Source organism: Lithobates pipiens, unplaced genomic scaffold (assembly GCF_037356315.1).
Source record: "Lithobates pipiens isolate NorthernLeopardFrog02 unplaced genomic scaffold, aLitPip1_a1.2 Scaffold_27, whole genome shotgun sequence".
Classification (NCBI taxonomy): Eukaryota; Metazoa; Chordata; class Amphibia; order Anura; family Ranidae; genus Lithobates; species Lithobates pipiens.
Window position 1 is genome coordinate 10,941,509 of NW_027507788.1, and position 21,910 is coordinate 10,963,418.

The 21,910-nt window shown below is 49.3% G+C and overlaps 1 protein-coding gene across 1 annotated transcript in view; it reads right to left on the reverse strand.

The window, feature by feature from the left end:
* LOC143933512 (uncharacterized) overlaps positions 1–21,910 on the reverse strand; it is a 44,831-nt gene that overhangs the window by 10,380 nt on the left and 12,541 nt on the right. The window contains exons 2-3 of the mRNA XM_077456427.1: positions 10,320–10,398; positions 5,351–5,716 (exon numbers count right to left, since the gene is read on the reverse strand). Coding sequence (XP_077312553.1) covers positions 5,351–5,716; positions 10,320–10,365 — 412 coding nt within the window. The 5' untranslated portion in view covers positions 10,366–10,398. The remainder of the gene's footprint in view (positions 1–5,350; positions 5,717–10,319; positions 10,399–21,910) is intronic.

Genomic DNA, 21,910 nt, shown 5'->3' on the forward strand with positions numbered 1-21,910 from the left:
GTTTTTGCAGGGGAAGGAAACCATAAATCACACATCACAGCAACCTACGGGGGAAGGTCAGGTGTTTTGTTTGACTTGCACATCCGGCACGCATATAACAACTCGTACGTCTTTTGGTTTTGGTCCCAAACAAAAGCAACTTTTATAAATATTGCTTATTGATCCGTGTCATCTATCTTGCATGGTTTGGTCATTGACCACCATCTGACCACCCTCCTGCTTCATCCCAGGTTCACACTATTGCGGTGCGGGAGACTGCATGTGATTCGCACAAGAATTGAGACATTCATTTTGCAAATCTCACCGGACCCGTAGGAAAGGTGTAAGCACGTTTTTTTTTTTCCCCGCACTGGAATCCTATCGCAGGGGGTGTGAACAATCGTACATTCAGCCAATCGCACAGCAACTGTTTTTTGACACTCGCTGCGGTTTGCAGGAACGCAGTGCAATTGTGATGCGGTGCGGGACATGCACAGGAATCACTGCGAATCCCGCACAGTGTGAACGGGGACTTTATTAATTAGTCTACTAATTGGTTAGAAGACTTCACTTAAAGGGGCACTAAACTCTGGTTAACAAACAACCCTATTCAAGTGTTTTCCTAACCTTCTATCACGCTCAGCCTCTTCCAAATCTACAAATTACTTTTTTTGCTGCTGTGATCTGACTTCGTCCTGGAGGATGGATACTCTCATCCTCCATGGTCCCACTGTATGTAGGAACATAGCCACAATGTCTTGGTTCCACTGCATGTAGGAACGTAGCCAACCTGCCTTGGTGCCACTGTAAGTAGAAACGTAGCCACCCTGCCTTGGTCCCAATGTATGTAGGAAAGTAGCCACAATGTCTTGGTCTCTCTGTATGTAGGAACGTAGCCACCCTACCTTGGTTCCAATGTATGTAGAAACGTAGCCAACCTGCCTTAGTCCCACTGTTTGTAGGGGCGTAGCCATCCTGATTTGGTCCCATTGTATGTAGGAACATAGCCACAATGTCTTGGTTCCACTGCATGTAGGAACGTAGCTATCCTGCCTTGGTGCCACTGTAAGTAGAAACGTAGCCACCCTGCCTTAGTCACACTGTTTGTAGGGGCGTAGCCACCCTGCTTTGGTCTCACTGTATGTAGGAACATAGCCACAATGTCTTGGTCCCACTGTATGTAGGAATGTAGCCACCCAGCTTGGTCCCAATGTATGTAAGAAAATAGCCACCCTGCCTTGGTCCCACTGTATGTAGAAACTTAATCATCCTGCCTTGCTCCCACTGTATGTAGGAACATAGCCACAATGTCTTGGTCCCACTGTATGTAGGAATGTAGCCACCCTGCCTTGGTCCCAATGTATGTAGGAACTTAGCCTCAATGTCTTGGTCCTACTGTATGTAGGAATGTAGCCACCCTGCCTTGGTTCTACTGTATGCATAAACGTAACCACCCTTCCTTGCTCCCACTGTATGTAGGAACATAGCCTCAATGTCTTGGTTCCATTGTAGGTAGGAACATAACCATCCTGCCTTGGTCCCATTGCTTGTAGGAATGTAGCCACCCTGCCTTGGTCCCACTGTATGTAGAAACATAGCCACAATGTATTGGTTCCACTGTGTGTAGGAGTGTAGCCACTCTGCCTTGGTCACTCTTTATTTGAGAATGTAGCCAATCTTCCTTGGCCCCACTGTATGTAGGAACAAAGCCACCCTGTCTTGGTCCCTCTGTATGTAGGAACGCAGCCATTCTTCCTTGGCCCCACTGTATGCAGGAAAGTAGCCTCCCTACCTTAGCCCCACTGTATGTGGGAACATAGCCACCCTTCATCACATGCCTGACGAAGGGGCCCTGCGCGGCTCCGAAACGCTGCACTATCTTTGTGTTGTGATCATGCAATAAATCGTTCGTTTGGATGCTATTTGTGTTGTTCCATGGTGTACTGGCAAATATCTTCACCATAGCCACCCTGTCTTATTCCCACTGAATATAGAAACGTAGCGACCCTGACTTAGTCCCACTATATGGAGGAACATAGACACTCTGTCTTGGTCCCTCTGTATGTAGGAACATAACCATCCTGCCTTGGTCCCACTGTATGTAGGAACATAGCCACAATGTCTTGGTTCCACTGCATGTAGGAACGTAGCCAACCTGCCTTGGTGCAACTGTAAGTAGAAACGTAGCCACCCTGCCTTGGTCCCAATGTATGTAGGAAAGTAGCCACAATGTCTTGGTCTCTCTGTATGTAGGAACGTAGCCACCCTACCTTGGTTCCAATGTATGTAGAAACGTAGCCAACCTGCCTTAGTCCCACTGTTTGTAGGGGCGTAGCCATCCTGATTTGGTCCCATTGTATGTAGGAACATAGCCACAATGTCTTGGTTCCACTGCATGTAGGAACGTAGCTATCCTGCCTTGGTGCCACTGTAAGTAGAAACGTAGCCACCCTGCCTTAGTCACACTGTTTGTAGGGGCGTAGCCACCCTGCTTTGGTCTCACTGTATGTAGGAACATAGCCACAATGTCTTGGTCCCACTGTATGTAGGAATGTAGCCACCCAGCTTGGTCCCAATGTATGTAAGAAAATAGCCACCCTGCCTTGGTCCCACTGTATGTAGAAACTTAATCATCCTGCCTTGCTCCCACTGTATGTAGGAACATAGCCACAATGTCTTGGTCCCACTGTATGTAGGAATGTAGCCACCCTGCCTTGGTCCCAATGTATGTAGGAACTTAGCCTCAATGTCTTGGTCCTACTGTATGTAGGAATGTAGCCACCCTGCCTTGGTCCTACTGTATGCATAAACGTAACCACCCTTCCTTGCTCCCACTGTATGTAGGAACATAGCCTCAATGTCTTGGTTCCATTGTAGGTAGGAACATAACCATCCTGCCTTGGTCCCATTGCTTGTAGGAATGTAGCCACCCTGCCTTGGTCCCACTGTATGTAGAAACATAGCCACAATGTATTGGTTCCACTGTGTGTAGGAGTGTAGCCACTCTGCCTTGGTCACTCTTTATTTGAGAATGTAGCCAATCTTCCTTGGCCCCACTGTATGTAGGAACAAAGCCACCCTGTCTTGGTCCCTCTGTATGTAGGAACGCAGCCATTCTTCCTTGGCCCCACTGTATGCAGGAAAGTAGCCTCCCTACCTTAGCCCCACTGTATGTGGGAACATAGCCACCCTTCATCACATGCCTGACGAAGGGGCCCTGCGCGGCTCCGAAACCCTGCACTATCTTTGTGTTGTGATCATGCAATAAATCGTTCGTTTGGATGCTATTTGTGTTGTTCCATGGTGTACTGGCAAATATCTTCACCATAGCCACCCTGTCTTATTCCCACTGTATATAGAAACGTAGCGACCCTGACTTAGTCCCACTATATGGAGGAACATAGACACTCTGTCTTGGTCCCTCTGTATGTAGGAACATAACCATCCTGCCTTGGTCCCACTGTATGTAGGAACATAGCCACAATGTCTTGGTTCCACTGTGTGTAGGAGTGTAGCCACTCTGCCTTGGTCACTCTTTATTTAGGAATGAAGCCATCCTTCCTTGGCCCCACTGTATGTAGGAACGTAGCTACCCTGTCTTGGCCCCACTGTATGTAGGAACGTAGCCATTCTTCCTTGGTCCCACTGTATGTAGGAATGTAGCCTCCCTGCCTTGGCCCCACTGTATATAGGAACATAGCCACAGTATGTAGGAGCTGTATGTAGGCACCCTACTTTGTTCCCACTGTATGTAGAAATGTAGCCACCCTGCCTCGGTCCCACTGTATGTAGGAACGTAGCCAACCTGCCTTGGTCTCCACACTTCCTGTCCTAGGTTGACAACACGGCCCCTCCATAGACACAGTGCAGTGAGCGAGCCATTCTTCCTTGGCCCCACTGTATGCAGGAAAGTAGCCTCCCTACCTTGGAACCACTGTATGTGGTAACATAGCCACCCTGTCTTATTCCCACTGTATGTAGAAACGTAGACACCATGCCTTAGTTCCACTGTATGGAGGAACATAGACACTCTGTCTTGGTCCCTCTGTATGTAGGAACATAACCATCCTGCCTTGGTCCCAATGTATGTAGGAGTGTAGCCACTCTGCCTTGATCACTCTTTATTTAGGAATGAAGCCATTCTTCCTTGGCCCCACTGTATATAGGAACATAGCCACGGTATGTAGGAGCTGTATGTAGCCACCCTACTTTGTTCCCACTGTATGTAGAAATGTAGCCACCCTGCCTCGGTCCCACTGTATGTAGGAACGTAGCCACCCTGCCTTGGCCCCACTGTATGTAGGAACATAGCCACAATGTCTTGGTTCCACTGTATGTAGGAGTGTAGCCACTCTGCCTTGGTCACTCTTTATTTAGGAATGAAGCCATCCTTCCTTGGCCCCACTGTATGTAGGAACGTAGCTACCCTGTCTTGGCCCCACTGTATGTAGGAACGTAGCCATTCTTCCTTGGTCCCACTGTATGTAGGAATGTAGCCTCCCTGCCTTGGCCCCACTGTATATAGGAACATAGCCACGGTATGTAGGAGCTGTATGTAGGCACCCTACTTTGTTCCCACTGTATGTAGAAATGTAGCCACCCTGCCTCGGTCCCACTGTATGTAGGAACGTAGCCAACCTGCCTTGGTCTCCACACTTCCTGTCCTAGGTTGACAACACGGCCCCTCCATAGACACAGTGCAGTGAGCGAGCCATTCTTCCTTGGCCCCACTGTATACAGGAAAGTAGCCTCCCTACCTTGGCCCCACTGTATGTGGGAACATAGCCACCCTGTCTTATTCCCACTGTATGTAGAAACGTAGCCACCATGCCTTAGTTCCACTGTATGGAGGAACATAGACACTCTGTCTTGGTCCCTCTGTATGTAGGAACATAACCACCCTGCCTTGGTCCCACTGGATGTAGGAGTGTAGCCACTCTGCCTTGGTCACTCTTTATTTAGGAATGAAGCCATCCTTCCTTGGCCCCACTGTATGTAGGAACATAGCTACCCTGTCTTGGCCCCACTGTATATAGGAACGTAGCCATTCTTCCTTGGTCCCACAGTATGTAGGAATGTAGCCTCCCTGCCTTGGTCCCACTGTATATATGAACATAGCCCTGGTATGTTCTACGGTATGTAGGAGCTGTATGTAGCCACCCTAATTTGTTCCCACTGTATGTAGAAATGTAGCCACCCTGCCTTGGTCCCACTGTATGTAGGAACGTAGCCACCCTGCCTTGGTCTCCACATTTCCTGTCCTAGGGTGACAACACTGCCCCTCCATAGACACAGTGCAGTGAGCGAGCGTTGCCGCCCTAACAGGAAATCCAATAGATTTTCAAATATTGCGCAGCTTTAGCTTACTTACCGTGCATGAGAAGAAAGGTCCCGCTCCCTGACACTGCGCTATTGTTCATACCGAACACCAGGGACACGTGACACACGTAGGTGTCCGTGTGGGCGAGCGTCAGGTTAGTCACACTCAACGACATGTCTGTAGAATGGCTGGGGTGGACAAGACTGACCGAAGATGCACTGCTGATGCTGCTGGTCACGGTCCGCGGAGGGTACAGGTACTTCTTTAACGTTCCATTTAGTCCTATACTAAACCAGTACAGGTTGATCCGCGTCAACTGTTCATCGTTTTTAAGGTGGCAGTTTAAACTGATGGTGGAACCAACGGTGGCAGACAAAATCGAAGGCTGGTCCAAGCCTATGGCACAATACCCGAAGCCTGCAGGATTAAGACATCCGGTTAGTAGAGGTTACAAAGGCCATGGAGGGCAACAAAGCTTTATAGGCCAACTGAACCTTCGGGGTTCATTTAACTAAACGCATGCCAGGCTCGCCAAAACAAAAGGTGTACATGCAAATATATTGGACGGGATGGGGATTTTTAAGGTGTTATATCAATTATCTAGACATGAGCTGTTAACTTGCCAACCGCTACATGCCAATATATACGTTGGCACAATGGCAGCAGTGGGCAAATGGGCGTACAGGCGTGACCGCGCCCGCGCCACTCGATGTCCGCCTGTGTCCCGGAGATTGTGTCGTGGAGCCGCAGAACGGGGCACTTCTCCGGCAAATGGGCGTACAGGCACACCCCCTTTAACCGTCAGGGCTAGAGGGCGCGCGCGCAGCATACAGCATGACCGCGCCCGCGTCACTCGATGTCCGCCTGCGTGTCCCGGAGATCGTGTTGTGGAGCCGCAGAACGGGGCACTTCCCTGGCAAATGGGTGTACAGGCACATCCCCTTTATCCGTCAGGGCTAGAGGGCGCGTGCGCCGCATACAGCGTGACTGCGCCCGCGCCACTCAATGTCCGCCTGTGTCCCGGAGATCGTGTTGTGGAGCCGCAGAACGGGGCACTTCCCCGGCAAATGGGCGTACAGGCACATCCCCTTTAACCGTCAGGGCTAGAGGGCGCACGCGCTGCATACAGCGTGACCGCGCCCGCGCACTTGATGTCCGCCTGTGTCCCGGAGATCGTGTCATCGAGCCGCAGAACGGGGCACTTCCTCATTCTGCCTAGTAACATGACAGAGATCACTGCTCCCTGTTATGTGAAGCAGTGATCGATGTCTTGTCAGTGGTAGCCAATACCCCCCCCCCCCCACAGTTAGAATCACTCCCTAGGACACACTTAACCCCTTGATCGCCCCCTACTGTTTAACCCCCTTCCCCACCAGTGTCATTTACACAGTACCACATGCCAACCAGCACACAACGATATACGTCGGCACAATGGCACGGCTGGGCAAATGGGCGTACAGGTACGTCACCTTTAAGATGCGGCATTGTGGGCGCACGCGCGTGCTCCGTGACTGCGTGTCCTGCGGACTCTATATCCATCGGGTGCCCGCAATCGTGTCACCACGGAGCGGAAGAACCGGGGAGACGCCTTTATAAACAAGGCATTTCCCCGTTCTGCCTTGTGACATGACAGAGATCTACTGCTCCCTGTCATCGGGAGCAGTGATCGCTGTCATGTGAGTAGTAGCCCACCCTGCCACAGGTAGAATCACTCCCTAGGACACACTTAACCCCTTGTTCGTCTCCCTAGTGTTTAACCCCTTCCCTGCCAGTGCCATTTACACAGTACTCAGTGCATTTTTCTAGCACTGATCGCTGTATAAATGACAATGGTCCCAAAATAGTGTCAAAAGTGTCCGATGTGTCCGCCGTAATGTCGCAGTCCCGATAAAAAAAAAAATCACAGATCGCCGCCATTGCTAATGAAAAAAAAAAGGATAATAAAAATGGAATAAATCTATCCCCTATATTGTAGATGTCATAACTTTTGCGCAAACCAATCAATATACACTTATTGCGATTTTTTTTTAACCAAAAATATGTAGAAGAATACATATCGGCCTAAACTGAGGAAGAAATTAGTTTTTTTTTATATATTTTTGGGGGATATTTATTATAGCAAAAAGTAAAAAAAAATAGTTTTTCTTTCAAAATTGACGCTCTTTTTTTGTTTATTGCGCAAAAATGTAAAACTGCAGAGGTTATCAAATACCACGAAAAGAAAGCTCTATTTGTGGAAAAAAAGGATGTCAATTTTGTTTTGGTGCAACATCACACAGCCGCACAGTTGTCAGTTAAAGCGACTCTGTTCCGTCGCAAAAAGTGCTCTGGTCAGGAAGGGGGTCAAATCTTCCGGGGCTGAATCGGTTAAAAAGACGTTTATTACTAATTCATATTGAAATCCAGAGTGAATTATAAACACAGAATGTATTGTTGCATCATCCCCTGGAATATATGGCGTTTCTATGGTCCTTTATGCATGTTCTTCTGCCTGTTTCGACATTTGGCTTCCTCAGGAAGTATGCATATAGGATACTAACAAAAAATATAAATAAACACCAGTAAGATTTACAGCACTTTGTATTAGTTAAAGAGGAAGTAAGCCCCGATGGGTTTTACTTCCTCTTTTTTCCCCTGCAAAGTAAAAGCATAATGGGCTAGTATGCATACTAGCATAATAGCCCATTATGTGGCACTTACCTGCAATAGAAGCCTGCACCAACCCCACTGGAGGCCGCATCCATCTTCACTCCTCTTCCTTTCCGGGGCCGCGGACTCCGGATATGTGACTGGCTGGAGTTGCATGATGTCACTGCCATCCATGTGCACGGGAGCCGTCAATCAGGGCACTTGCTAGTGAAGAAACAGCACGGAGGGCCGTTCCTTCACAGCGCATGTGCATGCGCTGATTACATCATTGGCGCACTACAAGGTAAAATATCTCCTAAACGGTGCATGTTTAGGAGATATTTGCAGTACTTATAGGTAAGCCTTATTATAGGATTACCTATAGGTATAAGTTGCACAGAGGGGTTTCCAACCACTTTAAATGAATAAGTAAATCACATGGGGAAATGCAATAGCAGACATATGCTCCTCACTTCCCTTTTTTTGGGCTCATAATATAACCTGCTAATTTTAGTGGAGCTCCTTTCTGTGTGATTTCGGGCATTGAGGTGGATGGTCCATTGGTGGGTTTTTTCATTGCATTTCCCGATGTGCAGGTAGACAAACTACCGTGGAAGTACTGAGCCAGGTGGCTGGACTGACAGACCAGATACTCCAGCAACGCGTTACTCGCTGTGTCTGCCGCAAGGTGGTCAGTTCAATGAGAGGGCAACACACATCACAAGGGGGTATAGGGGTATAGAAAGTATATTTTAGAGGTTTAGTAGCTGATCTTGCCTAGGGCGTAAAATAGTCTAGCACCAGACCTGAGAAGATGGGATGTTACACTGTGGTAAACATGGCCCAGCTTTTTTGAGATGTGTTGCTGCCATCAATTTCAAAATTACCTTATTTTCTTAACATGTTAATTTTTTTTAGGGGGGGAGAAAGAGAGTGAGGGGAGGGAGAGGCGGAGAGGTAGAGAGAGAGGGATAGAGAGAGGGGGTAGAGAGGGGGAAAGAGAGGGAGGGAGAGAGATATATAGAAAGATAGGGGAGGGGGTAGAGGGGGGAGAGAGAGAGGGGGGGAGAAAGAGAGTGAGGTAGAGAGAGAGGGGGGAGAGAGGGAGAGAGAGGGGGTAGAGAGAGGGGGTAGAGAGGGGGAGAGGGTAGAGAGAGGGGGTAGAGAGGGTGGTGAGATAAAGGGGGCAAAGGGAGAGGGAGAGAGAGATGGGAGGAGAGAGAGGGGGAGGTGGTAGAGAGAGGGGGTAGAGAGGGGGGAGAGGGAGAGGGAGAGAGAGAGGGATAGAGAGAGGGGGAAAGAGAGGGAGGGAGAGAGATATATAGAAAGATAGGGGAGGGGGTAGAGGGGGAGAGAGAGAGGGGGGGAGAAATAGAGTGAGGTAGAGAGAGAGGGGGGAGAGAGGGGGGTAGAGAGGGGAGAGAGATAGAGAGAGAGAAGGGGGGAGAGGGTAGAGAGAGGGGGTAGAGAGGGTGGAGAGATAAAGGGGGCAGGGGGAGAGAGAGAGAGAGATGGGGGGAGAGAGAGGGGGAGGTGGTAGAGAGAGGGGGTAGAGATGGGGGGGAGAGAGAGAGGGGGTAGAGAGGGGGAGAGAGAGAGGGGGAGAAGGGAGCGAGAGAGGGAGGGAGAGAGGGGGGAGAGGGAGGGAGAGAGAGAAAGAGAGAGAGGGGAAGAGATAGAGTAACTGAGATAGTTTAGAGAGGGAGAGAATATGGAGAGAGAGAGGGGGGGAGAGATAGGGGGCAGGGGGGACGAGAGGGAGAGAGAGGGGGAATACAGAGGGGGAGGAGAGAGAGGAGTAGAGAGAGAGAGGGGGAGAGAGGAGGGGGAGAGAAGTTAAGGGGGAGGAGAGAGAGGATCTGCGATGGAGAGAAAGAGAGAGAGAGAGAGAGAGGGAGGGGAGAGAGGGGGAGAGAGAGAGAAGGAGAAAGAGAGAGGGGGAGAGAGAGGGTAAGAGAGGGAGGGGGAAGGGGAGGAGAGAGAGGGAGGGGGGAGAGGGGGAGGGGAGAGAGAGGGAGGGGGAGATAGGGAGGGGAGAGAGAGGGAGGGGGAGATAGGGAGGGGAGAGAGAGGGAGGGGGAGATAAGGAGGGGGAGAGAGGGAGGACCAGTCAAAACAGGTATCCACCCCCTCTCTAAAAAACAAAAATCCACCGGCTGAAGAGAAGGGGGGAGATAAAGCAAAAAGGCTTCCACTTTCGGATGACAGTCCACTTTAAAATCTGAGAAAATAGGTTTGCTTTCCCCATAGCAGACACAAACTCTGGAGCCCCTGGAGCACCATACGATATAGGATTGCCTGAAGAAGAGGGTAGCCTGCCTCCAATGCTTAAACTACAATCTATTTAGTTGTCCAATAAACGGTATCACCCTAAACCCAAATTTCTACTTACCGAAATACAAAGCAAAAAGTACAGCAAGCAGGTTCTGAGACGCCATCACTTTCCTCCGAATTCTTCTCTACAATGTGGCCTGAAATAGAATAAGAGGGACACATCTTATATTTACAATTGACATTTCGTACTGAAAGTTTTGGTTACAGAATCACAGAAGGGTCAGATTCTTCCAGAGATTTAGGAAAATTCATCAGAATGTTTAAATATATTTTTCTTTTTAACTTAGGTACAGACCCTTTTACCAGACCGTTCAATGCAACAATTCAATTCCAATAATAGTATGTAAGCGGGTTGAATTAGCCAGATAGGTGCTGTCCTGGAGGGTAGGAGTTAAAGGGGTTGTAAAGGTTCATTTTTTATTTTCTAAATAGGTTCCTCTAAGCTAGTGCATTGTTGGTTCACTTACCTTTTCCTTTGATTTCCCTTCTAAATGTTTTTTTCTTTGTCTGAATATCTCACTTCCTGTTTCTCCTCAGTAAACTTCTCACCATCATCCCAGCTGGTGGTTAGTCAGCCAGAACAGCTTACTGAGGAGGAACAGGAAGTGAGAAATTCGGACAAAGAAAACAAAGAAAAAAAAAAACATTTATAAGGGAAATCGAAGGAAAAGATAAGTGAACCAACAATGCACTAGCTTAAAGGAACCTATTTAGAAAATAAAAAACGAACCTTTACAACCCCTTTATTAGAGAAATAGACAGGGAAAGCTTGTTTGGTTGTACTTCTCCTGTGGGTCACAGGAGTGCAGTTCGCAGGCTGAAGTCCACAGTTTGCTGATGTCACAGAGTCAGTCCAGACTGGGGAAAGATCATGACAACGGAGTCAGGATCCACACACATGCCTGGACCGGCACACGGCTCAGCCAGGCACTGAGAGCAGTGGCGTAACTAGAACCTTCAGGGCCCCGATGCAAGAAACCATGAAGGGCCCCCTGAACCCCAGCCAGGGCCCTTCCCTTCCGAGTCCAGCGGTGGAACTCCAGGGTGTGGTCACAGGTATGACCTTTGTGAGCCCTGTAGTTCCACCACTGGTATCAGTAGTTTTTTTTATTATTTTTTTTTTAGATTTTTAGGTGCCCCATTGGGGGACTGTCCCTAGGTAGGATGGGGTCCCTGTCCCCAGAAGAGATTAGGTCCTTTTCTCCAGGGCAGATGAAGTTACTGCCCCCAGGTGAGAAGGGGTCCCTGTCCCCAGGGGAGGTGGGGATCCCTGTCCCCAGGGGAGGTGGGGGTCCCTGTCCCCAGGGGAGGTGGGGGTCCCTGTCCCCACGTGAGAAGGGGTCCCTGTCCCCAGGGGGAGATGGAGGGGGTATGTAATGGTTTGTGGGGGATGGGGTCCTCTCACTCACCATGACCAAGCTGTAGGCCACGCACTCATCCATGCTGGCTTGGGCTCCATCCAGTGTGCTGGACGGGCGATGAGCATATCTACCAGAAAGACCTTTCATCATCTGTGTATGACGGGGGAGGAGGGGGGCTGGCAGACAAGCCTGCAGTGTCCTCCGGGGGGCTCTCATAGGGCTGCACTGCATCTGTGTGCTTAAAGTTTGTTTACCCGGGAGAAGTATGCAGTGCAGTGTGGGCCGGACTCGGGGGGGGGCGGGACTCTGGCTGGGGAGAACAGACATCGGACTGAGCGGCAATGCATGGAGCAGGAGAGGGGTACTCTTAGGAGTCGGCCGAGGACACAGGTCATGCGGGGAATGCACAACTAAAGAGCAGCCAGGGCGATAGTCAAGCATGGAGCTCTGCTAGTCACCCTCCACCTCCAGCCACCCGTGTGCATGGTGCACTGGTACCCTTAGCTGCCTATGCTGCTGCCGGCCATATGTAGAGGGGGCTGCATGCGGCCCCCTGCATCACAGGGCCCAGTTGCGGTCGCGACTGCTGCACACCCTATAGTTACTCCCCTGATTGAGAGCCTGAGCCAGCGACTCCTGCCCCTTCCACAGCCCAGCGCTTGAGGGAGTGATGGAGGGGGCAGAGCACAGAGCTTGAGACAGCCCTCGGCTCTCTGCTCGGGGAGCTGTGAGAACCAAGTGATCGGCTGTGTTTGATCACTCGGTTCTCAGTTTAGAGGTGACGGGGAACAGATGCAGCATCGGACCGATGCTGCATCCACCTAGGTAGGTATGATTCTTAAATAAAACGCAAACCCATACTTCTCTTAGTACTTCCTTTCCTGGTTCTTTGGTCTTTTTGGTGGGTTTTTCCCTGGGTCAGACCCACTAATCCAGTGGTATATAAATATGGGACAATGGTCCAATACCCCTATAAAGGTAGCCAGGAATAGTTTGGAGAACCCCCAGCAGGGCCGCTGATAGGCCAGTATAACTGGCCCTGTTGTACCGGGCCTGGCCAGCAGTATATATCCGTTGGACCCAATTTTCCAACATGTTGGAAATATTTCCCGACCAACTGGGCCGGTCGGACATACTCCGATCATGTGTAGAGAATTTTGATCGGACAAAGGGCCACGCATGCTCAGATCAAATTCCTACATCAAAGCTATTGGCTACTAGCCTGAATGTAGTCCCATCGTAACGAAATTACGCCATCACGTTCTGAAAGATCGGATTTTTAGCCAACTTTGTCTGACCGTGTGTATGCAACAGTTTTGGACAAGATCCGACGGACAAAATCCGACGGATTTGGTTGTGGAAATCTCCGACTGTGTGTACAAGGGCTTAGGACTCCCTGGCCAATCAGGGTTTAAAGCGGGAGTCCGCCGGCACTCCGCGTTTTTTTTTTTTTAAAGTCAGCAGCTACAAATACTGCAGCTGCTGACTTTTAAAATAGTGACACTTACCTGTCCAGCGCGCCCGCGATGTCGTCACCTGAAGCCGATCTCTAGATCGACACTCGAGTGCTGCCGCCGCCATCTTGGGTATGGGAATCAGGAAATGGAGCCTTTCAGCTTCATTTCCCGGTTCCCTACTGCGCATGCGTGAGCCGCGCTGCGCAATGAGGACGGTCCCCGCTGCCTCTGGGATCTGTGTGTTTCCCAGCAGGCAGCGGGGCACTTGCGGAAGGGGGCGGGCACTTGCGGAAAGGGGCGTAATGTACGCCCCTTTCCGCAGAGAGCTAGCCCGGAAGTGGGTGCAGTTACCTGGATTATCCAGGTAACTGCACCCCCCCTCCCCCCTGAAAGGTGCCAATTGTGGCGCCGGAGGGGGGGAGGAATCCGATGAGCGGAAGGTCCATTTTAGGGTGGACCTCCGCTTTAAGACCCACTTCTTGTTCAGCCGGGAGGAGAAGCCCCTGCTCTTCCCAGATCCTCCTGAAGCGAGGAGCACCGGCCCTACCCCGGATCTGTGTGAACTTCCTCCTCACAGTAAGGCCTCTAAACCCTTGCCTTCCAGTCTGTCTACTGGGCGGGATCGGGGGTTGGCGCGGGAGGCAGTTTTGTCTGCCCTCCTCCCCCCCCGCCAAAATATTGAGCACCAGCTCCCACTGGAGAGAGCTGAGATCGGTGATCAAAAGACAGAGAATGACACCCACGAGAAGCAAGGAGATGATTTATCACCATCGGGGTGTCAAGTCATCAGGACCCTAGGTTTCGTCCCAAACACATCTGCATGAGAGTGCCTATGAAGCACTGTCATTTCTTGGACTTCCCATTTACAGGTATGCAGGGACAGCACAAGCCCGTAGTAAGGAGTAAACTTGGAAAATATGTAAAATAAATATACAAACTCACGCTGATGGAGTGACAAAAAAGGTAAAATCAGTAAAGTGAAAAAATTGCAGCTGCTATACACAAAGTGCTAATCACTTGAAAACCATAAAACATATAAATACAGCGCTCGCAAACATACTAAATGAAAGTGAAAAAATATATGTGAAAAATATATAAGATGAACCAACACAAAGTCCAAAACAAATGACTGAAGGTGCTCCAATCCAAAGTGAATAAATGAAAACTTCAGGTGCGCAACACCCCCTTAAGAGTCCCCAATCGCCAGATCCACGTGGCCCCCAGCTTTTCAGTCTGGAGGGTCAGTTAAGGCTTGGTATGGATGTCTTTAGGATGGTGTGTGGAAAGCCAGGTCAGCAGATCCAGGGTTCCTCAATGAAGAGAGACAGATAGACCCGGACCCAGAAGTAAAAAAGGAACACTGCAATCCACAGGTGGCCTGGAGCCACTTTTTTTTTTTGTTGGGTCTGCTCCAGGCCACCTGTGGATTACAGTGGCAATTGACGGGCACAGTGCCTGAGTTTGGCACAGTGGGTGCGTTTGATGGCACAGTGGCGGCATTTGATGGCACAGTGACCGCGTTTGATGGCACAGTGGCTGCGTTTGATGGGCACAGTGGCTGCATTTGATGGGCACAGTGACTGCGTTTGATGGGCACAGTGGCTGCTTTTGATGGCACAGTGGATGCGTTTGATGGCAAAGTGACCGCGTTTGATGGCACTGTGGCTGCGTTTGATGGCACAGTGGCTGCGTTTGATGGCACAGTGGCCGCGATTGATGGCACAGTGGCTGCGTTTGATAGCACAGTGGCTGCGTTTTATGGGCACAGTGGCTGCATTTGATGGCACATTGGCGGCGTTTGATGGCACAGTGGCTGCGTTTGATGGCACATTGGCGGCGTTTGATGGCACAGTGGCTGCGTTTGATGGCACAGTAGCGGTGTTTGATGGCACAGTGACCGCATTTGATGGTACAGTTGCTGCGTTTGATGGCACAGTGGCGGCGTTTGATGGCACAGTGACCGCGTTTGATGGCACAGTGACCGTGTTTAATGGCACAGTAGTGCGTTTGATGGCACAGTGGCTGCGTTTGATGGGCACAGTGGCTGCATTTGATGGGCACAGTGACTGCGTTTGATGGGCACAGTGGCTGCTTTTGATGGCACAGTGGATGCGTTTGATGGCAAAGTGACCGCGTTTGATGGCACTGTGGCTGCGTTTGATGGCACAGTGGCTGCGTTTGATGGCACAGTGGCCGCGATTGATGGCACAGTGGCTGCGTTTGATAGCACAGTGGCTGCGTTTTATGGGCACAGTGGCTGCATTTGATGGCACATTGGCGGCGTTTGATGGCACAGTGGCTGCGTTTGATGGCACATTGGCGGCGTTTGATGGCACAGTGGCTGCGTTTGATGGCACAGTAGCGGTGTTTGATGGCACAGTGACCGCATTTGATGGTACAGTTGCTGCGTTTGATGGCACAGTGGCGGCGTTTGATGGCACAGTGACCGCGTTTGATGGCACAGTGACCGTGTTTAATGGCACAGTAGTGCGTTTGATGGCACAGTGGCAGCGTTTAATGGCACAGTGACCGCGTTTGATGGCACTGTGGCTGCGTTTGATGGCACAGTGGCCGCGATTGATGGCACAGTGGCTGCGTTTGATGGCACAGTGGCTGCGTTTGATGGCACAGTGGCTGCGTTTGATGGGCACAGTGGAGGCGTTTGATGGCACAGTGGCGGCGTTTGATGGCACAGGGGCTGCGTTTGATGGCACAGTGGCGGCGTTTGATGGCACAGTGGCGGCGTTTGATGGCACAGTGACTGCGTTTGATGGCACAGTGGCTGCGTTTGATGGCACAGTGGCTGCATTTGATGGCACAGTGGCAGCGTTTGATGGCACAGTGGCGGCGTTTGATGGCACAGTGACCGCATTTGATGGGCACAGTGACCGCGTTTGATGGGCACAGTGGCTGCTTTTGATGGCACAGTGGCTGCTTTTGATGGCACAGTGAATGCGTTTGATGGCACAGTGGTGGCATTTGATGGCACAGTGACTGCGTTTGATGGCACAGTGACTGCGTTTGATGGCACAGTGGCGGCGTTTGATGGCACAGTGGCGCATTTGATGGCACAGTGACCGTGTTTAATGGCACAGTAGTGCGTTTGATGGCACAGTGGCAGCGTTTAATGGCACAGTGACCGCGTTTGATGGCACTGTGGCTGCGTTTGATGGCACAGTGGCCGCGATTGATGGCACAGTGGCTGCGTTTGATGGCACAGTGGCTGCGTTTGATGGGCACAGTGGCTGCGTTTGATGGGCACAGTGGAGGCATTTGATGGCACAGTGGCGGCGTTTGATGGCACAGGGGCTGCGTTTGATGGCACAGTGGCGGCGTTTGATGGCACAGTGACTGCGTTTGATGGCACAGTGGCTGCGTTTGATGGCACAGTGGCTGCATTTGATGGCACAGTGGCGGCGTTTGATGGGCACAGTGACTGCATTTGATGGGCACAGTGGCTGCTTTTGATGGCACAGTGGATGCGTTTGATGGCACAGTGGCTGCGTTTGATGGCACAGTGGCTGCGTTTGATGGCACAATGGCAGCGTTTGATGGCACAGTGACCACGTTTGATGGCACAGTGACCACGGTTGATGGCACAATGGCAGCGCTTGATGGCACAGTGGCCACGATTGATGGCACAGTGGCGGCGTTTGATGGCACAGTGGCGGCGTTTGATGGCACAGTGGCGGCGTTTGATGGCACAGTGGCTGCGTTTGATGGCACAGTGGCTGCGTTTGATGGCACAGTGGCTGCGTTTGATGGCACAGTGGCTGCGTTTGATGGGCACAGTGGCTGCATTTGATGGCACAGTGGCTGCGTTTGATGGCACAGTGGCTGCGTTTGATGGCACAGTGGCCGCAATCGATGGCACAGTGGCAGCATTTGATGGCACAGTGGCTGTGTTTGATGGGCACAGTGGCTGCATTTGATGGCACAGTGGCTGCGTTTGATGGCACAGTGGCTGCGTTTGATGGCACAGTGGCGGTGTTTGATGACACAGTGGCTGCAATTGATGTTTTTTTCCCCAGAATTTTTCAGTTTGTGCCCCCCCCCCAAAAAAAAATGTTGAGCACCAGCCACCACTGCCTGCATGCGATGAGCAGAAATGTATGCACACACGGTCACACCTGTAGGTGCGAACCAAGCCTAATACTGAGTGCTAACAGGAGACAAAAGGAAATGAGTTGTACAGTTTGTTAAAGTATCATACAGGAAATGTAAAGGCAAAATGTGTCAATATGTAACCATTTATATTAATCCCCACTTGGTAAAACAAGATTTTGTGTGGTGAATAAAATACTGCAAACATGACAAAATCAAACGATTTTTACTGAAATTTTAAGTAAATGAAACCTCTCAGTTTTGCTCATTCCTGGCAGTTTCTATATATTAATATTATTATTTTACAGGATTTATATAGTGCCAACAGTTTGTGCAGTGTTTTACAACATGAAGGGACAACAGAAGATTTTGCCTCCAGAAATAATTTAAAGTTTGGGCACCATCATCCTAAATTTGAGACAGTGAAAAGGAGGGAGGGGATTGAAGAACATATTTGCCCTCAATCACCCAAAGTTGATTGGACAATTGCGGTACCTAGTAATACAAAAAAGCATGAATAAAAATGACATTTATTAGAAAATATACAGAACATTCAAAAAAATTACAGCAACAACATCAAAACAATTGTTACAAATACCAATACAATAAAATTCTTGGGTAGTAGCCCCCACAGGTATGTAGGGGTACAATTGGTGTTGGTATAGACGTGAACCTCGACTAGTTTCGCGGCAAATGCCGCTTCCTCAGAAGGCGTCAACCCAAACATTTGAAGAAGATACAATACAGAATTATAATAACAAAGGATCAAAAATACATGTTTTTTGATCATTTGTTATTATAATTCTGTATTGTATCTTCTTTAATTGTTTGGGTTCACGCCTCCTGAGGAAGCGGCATTTGCCGCGAAACTAGTCGAGAGGAGGAGACAAGGGAACTGGCGAGCAGCAAGTGTTGGGAGGAGCGGAGGGGACGGTTTGGATGATATTTGGAGGCAAGATTGGTGATGTAGCAAAGGGGCAGAGTTGCAAATGGCTTTGTATGCTATTGTTCGTGTTTTGAATTTTATTCTTTGGGCAATAGGAAGCCAACAGAGGGATTTGGCAAAGAGGGGTGGCGGACGCCGAGTGGTTGGTAAGGTGAATGAGTCTGACAGTGGCATTCATGATAGACTGAAGAGGGGGTTGCCTATGGAGCAGTAAAACAATGAATAGGGAGTTACAATAGTCAAGGCGAGAGATAACGAAGGAGCGAATAAGTTACTTAGTGGTTTCAACCGTTAAAAAGAGGCATATACACTATATTATCAAAAGTATTGGGACACCTGCCTTTACACACACATGAACTTTAATGGCATCCCAGTCTTAGTCCGTAGGGTTCAATATTGAGTTGGCCCACCCTTTGCAGCTATAACAGCTTCAACTCTTCTGGGAAGGCCGTCCACAAGGTTTAGGGGTGTGTCTATGGGAAGGTTTGACCGTTCTTCCAGAATCGCATTTTGAAGTCAGGCACCGATGTTGGACAAGAAGGCCTGGCTCGCAGTCTCCGCTCTAATTCATCCCAAAAGGTGTTCTATCAGGTTGAGGTCAGGACTCTATGCAGGCCAGTCAAGTTCCTCCACCTCATCCATGTCTTTTATGGACCTTGCTTTGTGCACTGGTGTGCAGTCATATTGGAACAGGAAGGGACCAACCCCAATACTGTTCCCATTAAGTTGGGAGCATGAAAATGTCTTTCTCACTGCTAGAACACCTTTGGGATGAATTCGAGTGGAGATTACAAGACAGGCCTTCTCGTCCAACATCAGTGCCTTACCTCACAAGTCACAAATGCACTTCTGGAAGAAGAATGGTCAAACATTCCCATAGACACACTCCTAAACCTTGTGGACAGCCTTCCCAGATGAGATGAAGCTGTTATAGCTGCAAAGGGTGGGCCAACTCAATATTAAACCCTACGGACTAAGACCGAGATGCCAATAAAGTTCATGTGCGTGTAAAGGCAGGCGTCCCAATATTTTTGGTAATATAGTGTATGTATACAGACTAGGGATGAGCCGAACACCCCCCGGTTCGGTTCGCACCAGAACCTTCGAACGGACCTAAAATTCGTACGAACTTTAGAACCCCATTAAAGTCTATGGGACTAGAACGTTCGAAATTAAAAGTGCTAATTTTAAAGGCTAATATGCAAGATATTGTCCTATAAAGGGTTTGGGGCCCCGACTCCTGCCGCAGGGGACATGGATCAATGCAAATTTTTTTTTCTAAATGGCTGTTTTTTCAGGACTACTGATTTTAATGATGATTAAAGTGAAAAAAAAAGTGAAATATTCCTTTAAATATTGTGCCTGGGGGGTGTCTATAGTATGCCTGTATTACAGAAACAGAACAACACCAGCAATAAGGGGTAGCATCAGGGCCGCTGATAGAAATCATGGGGCCCCGTACAGCCTACCTGACGGGGCCCCCTTCAGTTCCACCCTGGTCCCTCCTCCAGCCCCACCCCTCGCCCCTCCCCAGATGGTCAGAGACTGCAGATATAGTACAGGAGATGGTCAGGGACTGCAGACATTCCACAGGAGATGGTCAGAGACTGCAGACATACCACAGGAGATGGTCAGAGACTGCAGACATAACACAGGAGATGATCAGAGACTGCAGACATACTACAGGAGATGGTCAGAGACTGCATACATACTACAGGAGATGGTCAGAGACTGCAGACATACTACAGGAGATGGTCAGAGACTGCAGACATACTACAGGAGATGGTCAGAGACTGCAGACATACCACAGGAGATGGTCAGAGACTGCAGACATAACACAGGAGATGATCAGAGACTGCAGACATACTACAGGAGATGGTCAGAGACTGCAGACATACCACAGGAGATGGTCAGAGACTGCAGACATACCACAGGAGATGGTCAGAGACTGCAGACATAACACAGGAGATGATCAGAGACTGCAGACATACCACAGGAGATGGTCAGAGACTGCATACATAGTACAGGAGATGGTCAGAGACTGCAGACATACTACAGGAGATGGTCAGAGACTGCAGACATACTACAGGAGATGATCAGAGACTGCATACATAGTACAGGAGATGATCAGAGACTGTATACATAGTACAGGAGATGATCAGAGACTGCAGACATAATACAGGAGACGATCAGAGACTGCATACATAGTACAGGAGATGATCAGATACTGTATACATAGTACAGGAGATGATCAGAGACTGCATACATAGTACAGGAGATGATCAGAGACTGTATACATAGTACAGGAGATGATCAGAGACTGCATACATAGTACAGGAGATGATCAGAGACTGCATACATAGTACAGGAGATGATCAGAGACTGCATACATAGTACAGGAGATGATCAGAGACTGCATACATAGTACAGGAGATGATCAGAGACTGCATACATAGTACAGGAGATGATCAGAGACTGCATACATAGTACAGGAGATGATCAGAGACTGCATACATAGTACAGGAGATGGTTAGGGATCGCAGACATGATTGATTCAGGAGATGGTCAGAGACTCCGTTTATGGCTGAACCCAGTGTACAAGTATATAGTATCACAGGGCTGATCCACTCTATTTAAACCACCTCTGCAAAATAAAGTCAGTGATTTTTCTTTGAAAGTACAACCAAGTGACAGAAGACAGCTTCACATCCAATTTCCAAAATACTAATTTTCTTCCAAACAGTGAACTGGTCAGGATTACTGAGGACAGTAACCAGTTAATGGGTCTGTGAAGCTTCTAGCCTGATTCAGAAGTAAATCCTTCTCCAAAAAATAATTAAAATATCAAACAATCTGTGCAGCACACAGAGCTCTGGCTAAATAGTTGATTATAAGCTGAAATGGTTAAAAGCTGCTGCAGAGTCTTCCAGGAATCTTATCAGTGTGATCAGGCAATGTGCAGGTCAGGTTAGGCAGATAAAAAAAAAGTAACCAGCAAGACAAGAGGGAGGGGAGGCTGATCGATAACCTGTACACTGGCTGATCACATAGATATCTGGAAGACACTGCAGCCGGCCAGTTACATGTAACTGTGCTCCAGATCCTGTTACCTGCAGAACTTGTATAGCTCTAGTCATATGTCCTTGTGTCTCCCTCCTGGCTCTCCCCCATTCAGCCCCACTCCAGCATTGTTTACAGTTAAAGGTGAGGCTGAAGAAGGGGAGGGCTACACTTTTTTTTTTTTCGTTTTTTTTTTTTTTAATTAGTTACTATGCATTCTTTCATCCCTGTTTATATTGCCTGGGCCCCCCCTGGTGGCTGGGCCCGGTACAACAGGGCCAGTCTTACTGGCTTATCAGCGGCCCTGGGTAGCATCAGGTGTATACTGCGCAGGAGGCAGACAACACCCACTTTAACATCGCTAGGTTCCCAAGCAAAAATTTTGCTCTTTCCCTGCATGCCAACGCATTATACAAGGTCACCGCGCTGGCGGCTTTATATAGTGTAGGGCATGTACTAAAACCACCCTGAGCTATAATTGGCCACAGGCATCCTGCCTGTGGCCAATTATGGCTCTCCTCACTGCCGGCGCTGTGATTGGCCAAGCATGCGGGGTCACAGTGCATGCTTGGCCAGTCATGATAGCGTAGTGCATTGTGGGCCGTTGGCGCCACACGAATATGGTGCGAACGGTCCACAAAGTTCTGAATCGCCAAACAGGCGAATGGCCCATGCTCGAGTCGAGTCTATCTTGTATATATATATATATATATAGTATGTA